The 14,486-nt window shown below is 40.9% G+C and overlaps 1 protein-coding gene across 4 annotated transcripts in view; it reads right to left on the bottom strand.

Annotated features, from left to right (window-relative positions):
- Positions 1 to 14,486, bottom strand: part of IQCG (IQ motif containing G) — a 47,168-nt gene that overhangs the window by 14,098 nt on the left and 18,584 nt on the right. For all 4 annotated transcript variants that reach the window (XM_055315921.1, XM_055315917.1, XM_055315918.1 and 1 more), the window contains one exon: positions 10,697 to 10,778. In XM_055315921.1, the coding sequence (XP_055171896.1) occupies positions 10,697 to 10,778 (82 nt within the window). The remainder of the gene's footprint in view (positions 1 to 10,696; positions 10,779 to 14,486) is intronic.

Below are 14,486 nucleotides of genomic sequence, written 5' to 3' on the forward strand. Positions count from 1 at the left end.
GGGTGGCTCAGTCGGTTGGGCATCCAACTCTTGATTTCAGGTCAGGTCATGATCTCAGGGCGGTGAGATGGAGCCTGGCATCAGGCTCCCCACTCTGCGGGGAGTCTGCCTAAAACTCTCTCTCCCTCTCCCTTTCCCTCTGCCTCTCCTCTAAAATGAATACATCTTTTTAAAAAATAACAAAATAAATAAAATACATTCTACCTCCATTCAGTTCAGCCAATGACTGAAGCCTACCTTTTGTATCTATAAATCAACAAGAAACTGAATCTATTTTTCTGTTTCTGCACTGTAGGAAACTTAGCCAATAATCATGGATAGTATAGATGAAAATGAAGGAGTAGTTCTAAGCATCAGGAATGGGAGATTCTTTCCTAGGTGCACTATCTGGGTCATCTGTATGCACAAAGATTTCCCATTACTACTTCATTTTGGTAGAAAGAGCACTGGTCTAAATGATCAAGAGTATCAGGTGTCTTCCCACCCAAGCCCCCAACAGCTGTATTAGCCAAGTCAGTTAAATCTCTAAGTCTTACCTTCACTACTATCTGCCCTGCCTGGAATATCTCAGCAAGTGATTATAAGGAATTAATTGAGAGTAAGTGAAAATCCTTGGCAGGTCACAAAGTGCTTGGCAATTTTAAGGTTTCAATATTCATCAAAAAAATATTCATTTTGTACCATACTAAGTTAAACAGTGGAGACCTAATAGACATGGTCCTTGCCCCCACAGAGCTTACGATCTAGCAAAAAGCCTTTTCTAGAAAATTGACAAAGTCAAACCTTTTGGAGCGCCTGGCTGGATCAGTCAGTGGAATGTCTGGATCTCAGGATTATGAGTTTGAGCTCACATTGGGTGCAGAAATTACTTAAAGATAACACCTTAGGTGGTACCTGGGTGGCTCAGGGAGTTGGGCAGCCGATTCTTGATTTCAGCTCAGGTCATGATCTTGGGGGTCGTGGGATCAGCCTTGTGTTGGGGGCGGGAGGGGGGGACCTGCATGGCAGGGAGTCTGCTTCAGGATTCTCTCTCCCTCTGCCCTTCTTTCACCCCACACCCAGCTTGTTCTCTTTCTCGGTCTCTCAAATCAATCAATCTTTAAAAAATAAACAAAACCTTAAAAAAGAAAAAAGCAAGCTTTTTTTTTTTTTAAAAAAGATTGGATTTATTCCTGAGAGACAGAGAGAGAGAGAGAGAGAGAGAGAGAGAGAGAGGGGCAGAGACACAGACAGAGGGAGAAGCAGGATCCCTGAAGGGAGCCGACTCGGGTCTCTATCCCCGGACCCCGAGGTCATGCCCTGGGGGCAAAGCACAAGCTCAACCGCTGAGCCCCTCCCCCCCTGCCCTGCGCCCCGGGCGTCCCGCACACCTTTCTTTAGAGATGCAAAGCACTGCTAACGACCAGGACCACAGGCCCATCGCAGGGTAACAGGTGGTGCCCTCCTCTGATGGGGCGAGAGGAGGATTTCCTGAGGAAGGAACTTTGGGTCTGGCGCCTAAGCGGTGAGTATGCAGGTAATACGCAAAGTGGGGCCAAGGAGGAGTCTAGGGAAGAGGAAAAATACGGGTCCAAGTCGTGAGGCCGCAGAGGGCTGGGCATTCTCCGGGCCCGAGCAGACAGGCAGGGAGGCGGCGCCCCGGGCCCCGCAGCAGGTGCATCGCGCGGGCCGGACACAGCGGCCCACACCTGTGCGCCGGTGGGGGGTTTGTTTGTCTTTTTTTATAAATACTTTACCTTTATTTATTTATTTATTTATTTATTTATTTATTTATTTATTTATTTATTTATTTATTTATTTATTTACATAGAAGTTGTTTGGTGGTGGATATATGGCCATTTGATGTTTTATGATTTAAGAGTTCGAGTTCAGGTCCTCTTTCTTACAGAATGTAAATGTGCACCTACACATGTATATGCAACTATTGTCAGAATTAAGCCAGGCGGGCTTAGCGCTAAGCATCAGGGGCGGAGACGGAGTACAAATCGGTCAAGATCCTCCCGGGGAGGGTGGCCTAGGTGGCCCAGTGGTTAGCGCCGCCTGCAGCCCAGGGTGTGACCCCGGGGTCCCGGGATAGAGACCTGTGTCGGGCTCCCTGCGTGGAGCCTGCTTCTCCCTCTGCCTGTGTCTCTGCCTCTCTTTCTCTCTCTGTCTCTCTGGGATCTTTAAATATATATATATTAAAAAATAAAAAAGATCATCCACAGTGAAAAGCGAACATGGTTAGATAGAGGCCCACAGGCCCAATTCGTCTTGACGGACTTGGGGTTACCGCGGAGTCGCCCCATCATGCCGTGCCCCGCACAGCCACAGGTCCCGGTGGTAACACGGGGCAGTCTGTCTTCACCTGCTACAGGCTGCAGGCTTGTGTGTGATGTATTTAACCCAAGACTCTTAATAGTAAAATCCTGCCAGCGCTTCTCACAAGCCAAAAAATGTGCATTAAACTCATTTTTAGAGGGGTCTTTTGGGGCTCACTTTTGCTCCTTCCTTTTCTCTACACTTCCCTTTCCCGTCTCTTGCCATTTTGCTTCTCTGCTCCCTTCTACTTCAAGCTGTAAGGCGGTCGGCGACCAAGTCTGGAGTTTTGGAAGGCTTCAGTTAGGGATCCCTGAGTGGCGCAGCGGTTTGGCGCCTGCTTTTCGCTCAGGGCGCGAATCCTGGAGACCCGGGATCGAATCCCACGTTGGGCTCCCGGTGCATGGGGCCTGCTTCTCCCTCTGCCTGTGTCTCTGCCCCGCCCCCTCTGTTTGTGACTATCATAAATAAATAAAATTTTTTTTTTTAAAAAAAAGGAAGGCTTCAGTTAGAGTGGAATGGGATGGCTTCCCTTCCTCACTGGCTGGAATCTGTACACCTGCTTAACCACTCAGTCTTTCTTTGAGGCCCTGCTTATATATCACTTATGTCCAGAAAGCCTTTTCTAGAAAACCTCAGCCCATATAAATAATCATGATTTTGTTTCTCACAGAACCTGAACATGTGGAACAGTTAGGTATTCATTAAATAGCATCCATACAAAGATACACTTTCAAAAACTCAAGAAAACGTTCTGGTCAGTTGTCTTTTTCAAGCTGAATATTAAGTCTTTCAGAGTATAAATACAAAGATCAGAAATGCAGAGTTAAAACTCTAGGAGTTTCTGCCTATGGCAAGCAAAAGGTGCTGCATTATATAACTTAGTAAGGTCATTTGACATTGGTCTACAGCTGCCCTGTGCCAAGCCAAAGGCATCTGGTTTTGTGCCGTCGTCATGCACCTCAGATTATTCCCTCCTGTACTGCTGTTCGGCACAACTTGTGGCCTCCTGTGGTGACCATGTGGGAACAGAAGAAGATGTAAAATATGGACAGACTAGTGATAGTCAAATCCCGATCAAAGCATACCAGATGCACTGCAGCGTCACCCCGGATCTTCACCCGTAGTATACAAAAGAGAGGCGGCCTACAAGCAGTGGGGTACGGGCCCAGGGTCGTTGTCCGTTGTATGAACTCCTTTTAAGTTGCTCCCTAAGAAAAGATCTGTCTTCACCACAACCCACCAGCATAACCCTGCTTGTCCAGGGTGTCTGCAACCTTCCCCGTGATCAAGGTCTGTGGACTGAGGCAGCATATTTGTGGGTTTTCGTAGCAGAGCAAACTTTACTTACAAATCCTCAAACTGCCTTCAGATCTGTACTTGTTATTTGAATTCAGAGGAACAGGATTTAGTAATGGAAACAAGCAGTCAACCAATTATAGTTAATAAGGCTCTGATGGCTGCCACAAAAGTGTGAGCCAAAGAATTTTAATGCTAGTGTCCATTTTCATAATTGAACACAAAGTTGAGATGAGAGTTTGATTGGATGGAAAAAGGAAAATGGGAATGTGATCTATTAAAGTAAAAAGAGCCACAGAAAAACAAAACAATTCTGTATGAAGTTAACATCTGTATTTGTCTCTGTCTGACTAAGAATACTGGCTGATTCTGGAACGGTCTCCCAATACACTCTGAGCTACAGAGTCACCCCTTCTAAGATGCAGATGAAACACAGTCACGTCCAAACTTCTAAAGTTTCAGGCCCCTGGGATCCCTGGGTGGCGCAGCGGTTTGGCGCCTGCCTTTGGCCCAGGGCACGATCCTGGAGACCCCGGATCGAATCCCACATCGGGCTCCCGGTGCATGGAGCCTGCTTCTCCTTCTGCCTATGTCTCTGCCTCTCTCTCTTTCTCTCTCTGTGACTATCATAAATAAATAAAAAAATTAATAAAAAAAATAAAGTTTCAGGCCCCAATTCCACCCATTACTTCATTTCCACTTGAACTATTCCCATTTCAATTGTACCAATTTCTTTTCTTTCCTTTTGTAATAAAGTTTCCATATACCTCACTATCTTGACTGATCTCTTCTGAGTAAACTCCTTTAAATGTAATGCCTAACACTATACACAATATTATAAATGTCTAAGTGCAACAGAGGACAGGGGAGTATTTTTTCCCCTGTTGTATAAACAGGGCCGCAAACTATAGTAATCAAAACAAAGAGGTGCTTCAAATGCTTTTCACAAGACTATGTGGTCATGATTGTCAGGGTCCTGATTGTGACTCAGTAGAAGCAGCACTGCAAAAGGAAGACTCTAGGATATCTACAGAAGATGGGAAGGCAGGTACCTTTTAAAAATGCTATTACTAAATTTTTTTTTAAAGATTTTTAAAATGCTATTACTATGGGGCACCTGGGTGGGTCAGTTGGTTAAATGTCTTACTTTGGCTTAGGTCATGATCCCAGGGCCCTGGGATGGGACTCCACACTCATTGGGGAATCTGCTTGTCCCTCTGGCCCCACCTCCTGCTTTGCTCTCTCTCCTCTCTTTCTCTCTCTCACACATATACAAATAAAATCTTTTTTAAAAAAATGCTATTATGGGCAGCCCAGGTGGCTCAGCGGTTTAGCGCTCCCTTCGGCCCAGGGTGTGATCCTGGAGACCTGGGATCGAGTTCCGCATCGGGATCCCTGCACGGAGCCTGCTTCTCCCTCTGCCTGTGTCTCTGCCTCTCTGTGTGTGTCTCTCATGAATAAATAAAATATTTTTTAAAAAATTAAAAATAAATAAATAAATAATGCTGTTACTACAACAAAAAGTGGTAAAGCCCCACTTCAGGGATTCATGTTAGAACCTGGCTAAGCACCTAATGAAACTATTGAAGACAAGTTAGGTCTTCACAATTCTCAACTTATAAGAATCTTTTGAACAAAATAAGACCTTTCGTTTCACTTTTGCATCCTGTTGGAGTCAGTTCAGTGTTCTAATAATCAACAAGATTCTGAATTCTGATGTCTATTATTTATCATATACCAGCTTTGAATTGCTTGAGAATTAGCAAGCATGCCTTCTATATCTTCATTTACTTCTTTCTTTCTTTCTTTCTTTTTGAATTTTATGGGATGCCTGGGTGGCTCAGTTGGTTAAGCACCTGTCTTCGGCTCAGGCCCTGATCCTGGGGTCCTTAGAGTAAGTCCCGCATTGGGCTCCCTGCTCAGTGGAGCTCCCTCTTTCTCTATCTCCCACTCATGCTTGCTCACTCTCTCTCTCTCTAAAATAAATAAAATTTTGAAAACAAAGTGCTTATTCTAAAAATAAATTTATTTATTTGAGAGAAAGAGATGTGTACACACACACACACACACACACACACACACACATATGTAAATACATATATAAACTTAAGGGAAATGAGAAGCCCTAGGCCCAGGAGAAAAATAAATCCTCCTTGGCACCCTGTTTTGAGACTGTCTCCTAGGCTAAATATCTCAGTGGCAGCTCCAGTACTGGAAAGCTTTATTGTACGTGCCAGAGGCAGCAGGATGATGTAAAGGTAACTGCTTAAAGAAACTCCAGGTCAGCATAAAGCCATGGGTCTGGAGTAGATTAGAAATAGCCCTAAGAAGCACAACAACAAAGATTACAAACCCAGAATTTTAACATGGTCCAAACCCTGACTCCCCAGGGAGAAGACAGATTTCTTACATGATGAGGCTCCCCTACCTAGATGGCAACCATTGATGATGTTTGCCCAGACAAGTGTGGCTTAAAGGCCCTCCATAATCTGTTCCCTGTCTCCTGTTCTAGGTTAATCTATGCTACTCACTCCCTTTCTTTCCAAACTTTAGCAGCTAAACTGGCCTTCCTTCAGTTCCTTATATATCCCAAGTTCTATCTCCTAACTGAATATTTAGAAATTCTACTTTCACTATTGCCAATAAACTCTTAAAAGAATGACCCTCACACAGTTAATAATTATAAACTCTAGACTTCATACAAAAGGAAATTACATAAAAACACTGGAGAGTGTGCTAAATCAGGCAGATTCTGGAAGGAGGAGTCAGTTGTAAGTAGGGTACAGCATGTGGTCAGTTTCCGACTTTTTATGAGGTCGATTAGACCACAGTCAGCACTATGCTATGCAGTGGGTGGTGGTGGTGGCATGTGTGAAGCAGTGAAAACTTTTTATACCGAAAAACCAGAAAACAGATTTTGGACAATCACAGCCAAATAATTTTCAATAATGCTGAACAAGAGAAAGGAAACTTCACATTTGGTAAATAAATTCTGAAAAAAAATAAATAAATAAATAAAAATAAAAAAATAAATAAATAAATTCTGTCCAAATCTTTGGTTGATTCCTGAGGCACACAGGTGCCAAGAAGAATGCAGGCAGTCCTGGTAAGAATAAAAGAAAGTGAACTGAGACTTGAGCTACTGCCCAATGTAGGTGAGAGTTTTTAGCTTTAATTTAACCAGGTTAACTGACCACTAAAACAAAAATGTCAGTACACTTTGGGAGATAGAACAGAATGCAGAGTCTCTACAACATAACATTCACAGTGTTGAAGACACATCCCCAAATTACTCCATTCTGAAGAAAAAGAAAACTATGACCACACTCAAGAGAGATTAACCTTAAAATGTTAAATATTGGAATTAGAAGACAATGATTTTTTAAGATTTTCTTTTTAGGGGCACCTGGGTGGCTCAGTGGTTGAGCGTCTGCCTTAAGTTCAGGTCGTGATCCCAGGATCCTGGGATCGAGTCCCATATCAGGCTCCCTCTGCCTATGTTTCTGCGTCTCTCTGTGTGTCTCTCATGAATAAATAAAATCTCTTTAAAAAATTTTCTTTGTAAGTGGGGCAGCCTGTGTGGCTCAGTGGTTTGGCGCCACCTTCAGCCCAGGGTGTGATACTGGAGACCTGGGATCAAGTCCCATGTCGGACTCCCTGCATGGAGCCTGCTTCTCCCTCTGCCTGTGTCTGTGCCTCTCAGTCTCCCATGAATAAATAAATAAAAATCTTTAAATTTTTTTTTCTTTTTAAGTAATCTCTACACCCAACTTGGGGCTTGCACTCACAACCTTGAGATTAAGAGTTGTAGGCTCTACTGACAGAGCCAACCAGGCATCCCAGAGGACAAGGATTTTAAAGAAAACTCAATAAACACTAATAGGCTCATAATAAATAAAAAACAGGAAATCTCAGCAAAGAAAGAGAACTAAAAAAAGAACTAAATGGAAATTCTAAAATTAAAAAATACATTACCCTAAATGCATTTTTAAAAAAATACTAGAAAGGCTTAACAGCAGAATGGAGGTGATAGAAAGTCAGTGAACTTGAAAATAGACAAATAGAGATTATTTAATCAGATGAACAAAGAGAAAAAAAATTTTAAGGAACAGAGAGACCTGCAGGTCAATATAAAAAAGTCCAATAGGGATAATTGGGGTTCTAGTAGGACCTGTGCAAGCAAATGAAAATTTATAACTATCTGAAAATTTACTGGCTGACAGTCACAAACACAAATACGATACTATTGCACCTCCATGAGGTACTTAGAGTAGTCAAAATCATAGTGACAGAAAGTAAAATTGTAGTTACCAGGGGCTGGTTAAAGGAGGGGGGGATTGTAGATTACTGGTTAATGGGTATAGTTCCAGTTTTGCAAAATGAAAAGAGTCCTGGAGATGGTGGTGGTGGTTGCACAACAATGAAATATACTCAATACCACTGAACTATACACTTAAGAATGGTTAAGATGGTATATTTTACGTTATGTGTATTTTGCCACAATAAAAAATTAAGGGAAAAAAGGATAAGGGCTGAAAATTTCAAAAATTTTGTGAAAGATACAAATTTACATATTCAGGCATCTAAGTGAAACCCAAACAGAATAAATATGAAGAAAAGCAAATCTAAGAACAGTATAATCAAACTGCAGAAAATTAAAGATAAAAAAAATTCAAGAGATGCCTGGGTAGTTCAGTCAGTTAAGCAACTATCTGACTCTTGATTTCAGCTCAGATCACAATCTCAGTCAGGACTGTGAGATGTAGCCCTCTGTTGGGCTCCATGTTGGGCATTGAGCCTCCTTAGGATTCTCTCTTTCCCTTTCCTTCTACCCCTCCCCAACTCATGAACTCATTCTATCTAAAAAAAATTTTTAATGAAAATAAAAATTTCAAAAGCAAACCCATTATATACAGGAGATCAATGATTTGAATTACTATCTTCTCAAAATAAATAATGGAGACCAAAAGATAGTGACAATCCTTAAAGTACTGAAAGAAAAATCTGTCAAACCAAAATTCTATACCCATTGAAAATATCCTCTATGAACAAAAGCAAAATAGATGCATTTCTAGGTAAAAGAATATTAAGAGGACTTGTTTACAGCAAACATGGATTGGAATAAATAGTAAAGGAATAAGATTTACTATTCTTTAACCTGAGAGGAAATGACACCAGATGGAAGCTTATTGATAAATATCAGGGTAAGACAACCATTTTCCTCTTAATTTTTAAAAACACATAAATTAAGATGAAAATCTGATTTTTTTGGTCTTGTCTTTGTAATATACATTAAATGTAATATATATGACAGACACAGAATAAAGGATAGTGGTGGAGAGGAGATAGTGGAAATATATAGGTGAAAGGTTTTTACATTTTATGTGAAGTGGTACAGTATTAATGCTAAATAGATCGTGAAAAGAAATCCCTAGAGCAACCATTTGTTTAAAAATGAAAAGGGGTATAGGTAAAAGACTACTAAGTAACTTAAAAATCATAATCTAAAAAAACCACAAAGGTTTGCCTTGGATCTTCTAGTCTTGGTTTATTCCTCTGCTGATGATCAAAATATCTGAGTGATATTCTGCTTTAGTTTTACTTTGCTTGAATTTATCTGAATGTAATGGCTGAGATGTCATCTAGGAGGATAAGTTTCACAAATAAGTGTTAGAGGTTGCCTGGAAAACTCTACTTCATCAGCAATTTTTTAAAGAAAGAGGAAAAAAGTGGTTATGATGGTTACATCAGGGAGTTAACTGGCAGAGTGCCAAGCCTGAGATTTCTTTTCATATTATCTGATACGGATGTTTAAAAGGAAATTAATATGAATATCTTGTATCTTAATAGTCAAGAAATGCAAGAGTTTTTAAATAATCAGAGATTTGTTCAGGGAAAAAAAGCTAAGAAACTTCTGAAAAAAATCAATTCATTAGAAAACCTAAGCTCACACCAAGTTTTGTGAAACTCTCTAGAAAAGAAAAATGTTTCTCAAAAAAATGTAAGCAATAAGCAGAGGGTTAACAGAGATAATGATGTAAAAGTCATTACCAAAGGTACTTTATAATTAGTAAATAGAAAATAAGTCTCTTATTATCTTACGTTAAGCAATTTGCTCAGAAGACATAAAGATAGTGTCTTGGAAGAGAAGCTAATGACCCTTCGTAGACAGTTCTTCCAAATATATTTTTAAAATAATGTTCTAACTTCTGGGCTGCCTGGGTGGCTCAGTCAGTTAAAGTGTTTGCCTTTGGCTCAGGTCATGATCCCAGGGTCCTGGGATCGAGTCCTGCATCCAGCTCCATGTTGGACTCCCTCAGCGGGGAGTCTGCTTCTCCCTCTGGCCGTCCCCCTTCTCATGCTCTCTCCCTCCCTCTCTCTCTGAAATAAGTAAATCAAATCTTTCTAAGACAAAAAAAGTCTTCTAACTTCTATATAGGAAATAATGAAGACTCCCTGATATGAAGTATAAACTTGTCCAAATAGCTAGGCAAAAGCTGATATTAAGCCATAATTTGTAACTTTCTAAACTGCTAATAGTGTTAGACATCCTAATAGAATTAATTTCTAACTACTTATGCTGTAGCCCAAACATTGTTTTACAAGTCTATTGCTTAAAACTTAGGATGCATTTTCTTACAGAGGTAAATTAGATATAAGGTTAGGTCCTAATGACCATAAAAGCCCATTAAATCTACTCTGTACTTGGAATATAATACAGTTGACATCAAACTGAACCATCATGTATAAGGAGGTTTGTAGTGTGTTTAATGTCCCATCTGGAACTACAGTCTCCCATGTGGGATGCTGGAATACAAGAGACTGCTGAGACAAGGTCTCCTGTAGGGAGGGGGTAGATGGTTTGATTGAGTGGGATGAGAGGGGAGTTCCAGAGGGTTGGGGTCTCCCTGAGTTCTATCCTGGTCTGACTTATATATCCCAGGCAACTCTCTAGTTACTCTCTTTATATTTTCAGTAGTAAAGGCATCCCAGGATAAACAACAATTTCTCATATGTAATTTTTCTTTGCTTAGGAAAGATGGCTTCTACATAGCTGCTTTAGCTCAGTAACTTCCAGTGTTGGCCAGGTGATTCTTACCTGTATTTCAGCTTGCCGTTCCTTTTTGACAGTAAATAGATGTTTTTGAAGAGATTTTATCTGTTTTTTTCCTTTTTCCTCCCTAGAAGAAATAAGAATGATTTGTTTAGAGGTGTGTTTCTCAAACTCTAGCATGCACAAGGCTCATCCTCAGTGTTTTTTTGTTTGTTTGTTTGTTTTTTTCATCCTCAGTGTTTAAAAACAGATGTAGCAGGTCTGAGATGGGGCCCTGCAATTTGCATCTCTCTTTCTTTAAGATTTTATTTATTTATTTATTTCAGAGAGAGAGATAGTGACAGAGAGCACAGGCAGAGGAGAGGGAGAAGCAGGGGCTCAATCCCAAGATCCTGTGATCATGACCTGACCCCAAGGCAGATGCCAAACCAACTGAGCCACCCAGGTGCCCCACAACTCACAATTCAAATTTCTAACAAGTTATCAGATGTTGCTAATGGTGTTGGTCCATGGAACACTTTTAGCAACACTTTTCAGAAGACTGCGATTTGTTTTAGTAAACCAGAAGAGGATTTTTTTTGGTTTTTGTGTTGTATCTAAAATAGGTGCTGCCGAGAAAAGGCTAAGAGGAGGGGGAACAGGAAGGGGAAAAGGAAGGGCAGGACATTCTCTTCCATGTAATCTTCCCTCTCCTTCACTTGGGGTCAGTTCCGCATTGAGTCTGAAGTCTCCCTCCATATTGTCCCTCAGTCAGGTGCTTCCCCTGATAAAGTCTTTGCATGAATAATCTCATCTTGGCATCTCCCAGAAGACATGACTTGACGCCCTTGCCATGATCACACAAACAGTAAATGGCAAAGCAGGATTCAAATTCAGTACTGTCCCAATGAGAACATAACTATTTTATGTTACTGTTTCTGTTTGCACTCAGAATTCTGCTGATCTCTAGTAATCCCATTATCTAGGTTTAAAGAAAAACAAAATAACAAAACAAAGTAAGAATAAACAAAATAAAAACTATCTTAGCTCGGGCTGCCATTACAAATATATCCATCAGGGGCAGCCCAGGGCCTGATCCTGGAGACCCAGGATGGAGTCCAGTGTCAGGATCTCGGCATGAAGCCTGCTTCTCCCTCTGCCTGTGTCTCTGCCTCTCTCTCTGTCATGAATAAATAAATAAATAAATCTTTAAAAAAAACAAAAACAAAAACAAATATATCTATCAGCTTGGATTTTTTTTTATTTTTTTAAAAGATTTTATTTATTTATTCATGAGAGACACAGAGAAAGAGAGAGAGAGGCAGAGACACAGGCAGAGGGAGAAGCAGGCTCCATGCAGGGAGCCCCACGTGGGACTTGATCCCGGGTCTCCAGGATCAGGCCCTGGGCTGAACGCGGGGCTAAACCGCTGAGCCACCCGGGCTGCCCAGTTTGGATGGTTTATAAAGAAAAAAAAAGGGAAGACTTAATATGTATGACTACACTTAAAGAGTTTCAGGGCTCTGGTGAAGAGTTGGGTACTGGATTTGGAACAGAAATGTCAAAACAGACAAAAAAATGACAAGATTTAACTCTAGGAGAAAAAAAGCTGTTCAAGGAAGAAAATTTAGGGATCCCTGGGTGGCGCAGCGGTTTAGCGCCTGCCTTTGGCCCAGGGCGCGATCCTGGAGACCGGATCGAATCCCACATCGGGCTCCCGGTGCATGGAGCCTGCTTCTCCCTCTGCCTATGTCTCTGCCTCTCTCTCTCTCTCTCTCTGTGTGACTATCATAAATAAATAAAAATTAAAAAAAATTTAAAAAAAGGAAGAAAATTTAATCATTATATATATTGTATGTTCCCTCTATTGACTATTTATAAAAAATAATCATCATCAAAATACTAAGTATTAATTTAACCAAAAATTATGCTCTAACTATTCTAGGGGAATGGAAAAAAACCAATAGATTACATCTAAAACTATATACCCACTAGTGTTGTTTGACATAAAGAAGAAAACTGGCCGGCATGAAATGAAAAATGACATGAAGGTAAACATTTATTCTGTTTATTGGCCCACTATGTGTCCCCCCTCAGTGAACGGTCTTTTCCTATCATTTTTAGATAGGCCAAATCAAAGGATGTCTCACCTCTCTGGATCAGACTGCACTTTATCATGACAATGAAAGGAAATTTCAGCACCTTGAGAGATACAGACCAGTCAGCCCACTTTGCATTCTCTCTCTAAAGCAATGCCCGGCTAAAACAGCAGCAAGGCCACTACACACTGAATAGAATGACAGAAATCCAAAGATTGACACCACCAAATGCTGACGTAGCAATTATGCTCCTTGGTATTTCCTCAAACGAATTAAACATTTAGATCTCCACAAAAACATGTACACAGAGGGGTGCCTGTGTGGTGAAGTCAGTTAAAGCGTCTGACCCTTGGTTTTGACTCAGGTCTGATCTCAGTGTCATGAGATTGAGTCACGTGTGTGCTCCACACTCAGTGCAGAGTCAGCTTAGTTTCTCTCTCCCTTTGCCCCCGCCCTTCTCCCCCCAGCTCTCTCTCTCTCTCTCTCATAAACAAGTAAATCTTAAAAAAAAAAAAAAAACTGTATGTAGATGTTTAAAGTAGCTTTATTGAGTTATTGCTAAAACTTGGAAGCAATCAGGTTGTCCTTCAGTATGTGAATAAACTGTGGTATATCCACACAGTAAAATATTATTATTTTAAAAGATTTTATTTAGGTATTTGACAGAGAGAGAGGGCACGCAGGAGCAAGCACAAGCAGGGGGAGTGGCACGGAGAGGGAGAGAAGCAGGCTCCCTGTGGAGCAGGAAGCCCCATGTGGACCTGGATCCCAGAACTCTGGGATCATGACCTGAACTGAAGGCAGAGTTTAACCGACTGAGCCACCCAGGTGCCCCCAGACAATAAAATATTATTCTGTGCTGACAAAGAAATGAGCTGTCAAGCATGGGAAAACACATGGGAGAAACTTAAACACATAATACTAAGTGTAAGAAGCCAATCTGGAAAAGCTACGTACTGTATGACTCCAACTACATGACATTCTGAAGAAAGCAAAACTATGAAGACTAAAAAAAAAAAAAAAATCAGTGGTTGCCAGGGACCCAGGGGGAGGGCAAGAGGGATGAATAGGTAAAACTCAGGATTTTTAGGGCAGTGAAACTATTCTGTATAAAACCGCAATGGTAAATGCAGGTCACCACATTGGTCAAAACCCTTAGAATGTGTAACACAGAGTGATCCCCAATGTAAACTATGAACTTTAGTTAATAATAATGTATCAATATTGATTCATCGATGACAACAAATGCACTGCATTAATGTAAGATGTTAATGAAAAGGGATACAGGAACTCTAGTTTCAGCTCAATTTTTCTATAAATGTAAAACTGAAGTCTATTAAAAAAAAAAGAAAAAAAGCAATGCCTAAACAATACTGACATGGTATCTAAGTTATGTACACCCTTCTGCTACCAATGGGAATAGTGCTGGTGCAGTTTGCACTTTAATAGTGACCTATGTTCTACAGCTGAGCTCCAATAAGGAGCATCCAGGTGACCACTTCAGCAAGCAGAGGGGCTGTACTGGCTCCTTTTGTTCACCTTTCTAGAGTAGAGCCTGAGTGACCATGATGAAACTGATACCTCATACATCTTGACCTTTCTGACCAAAATGTCAAGAGGCCTTAAAACCTGGCAAATTGTCTCCTTTCTTTTGCTTTTGAAACACATGGTGTGTCTCCCCTGAATAATACTGAAGTGGGATACATATTAAAAAATAAGTGAGGGGCAGCTGGCTGGCTCAAGTCAGAAGAGCATGC

Source organism: Nyctereutes procyonoides, unplaced genomic scaffold, assembly GCF_905146905.1.
Source record: "Nyctereutes procyonoides isolate TBG_1078 unplaced genomic scaffold, NYPRO_anot_genome, whole genome shotgun sequence".
NCBI classification, from domain to species: Eukaryota; Metazoa; Chordata; class Mammalia; order Carnivora; family Canidae; genus Nyctereutes; species Nyctereutes procyonoides.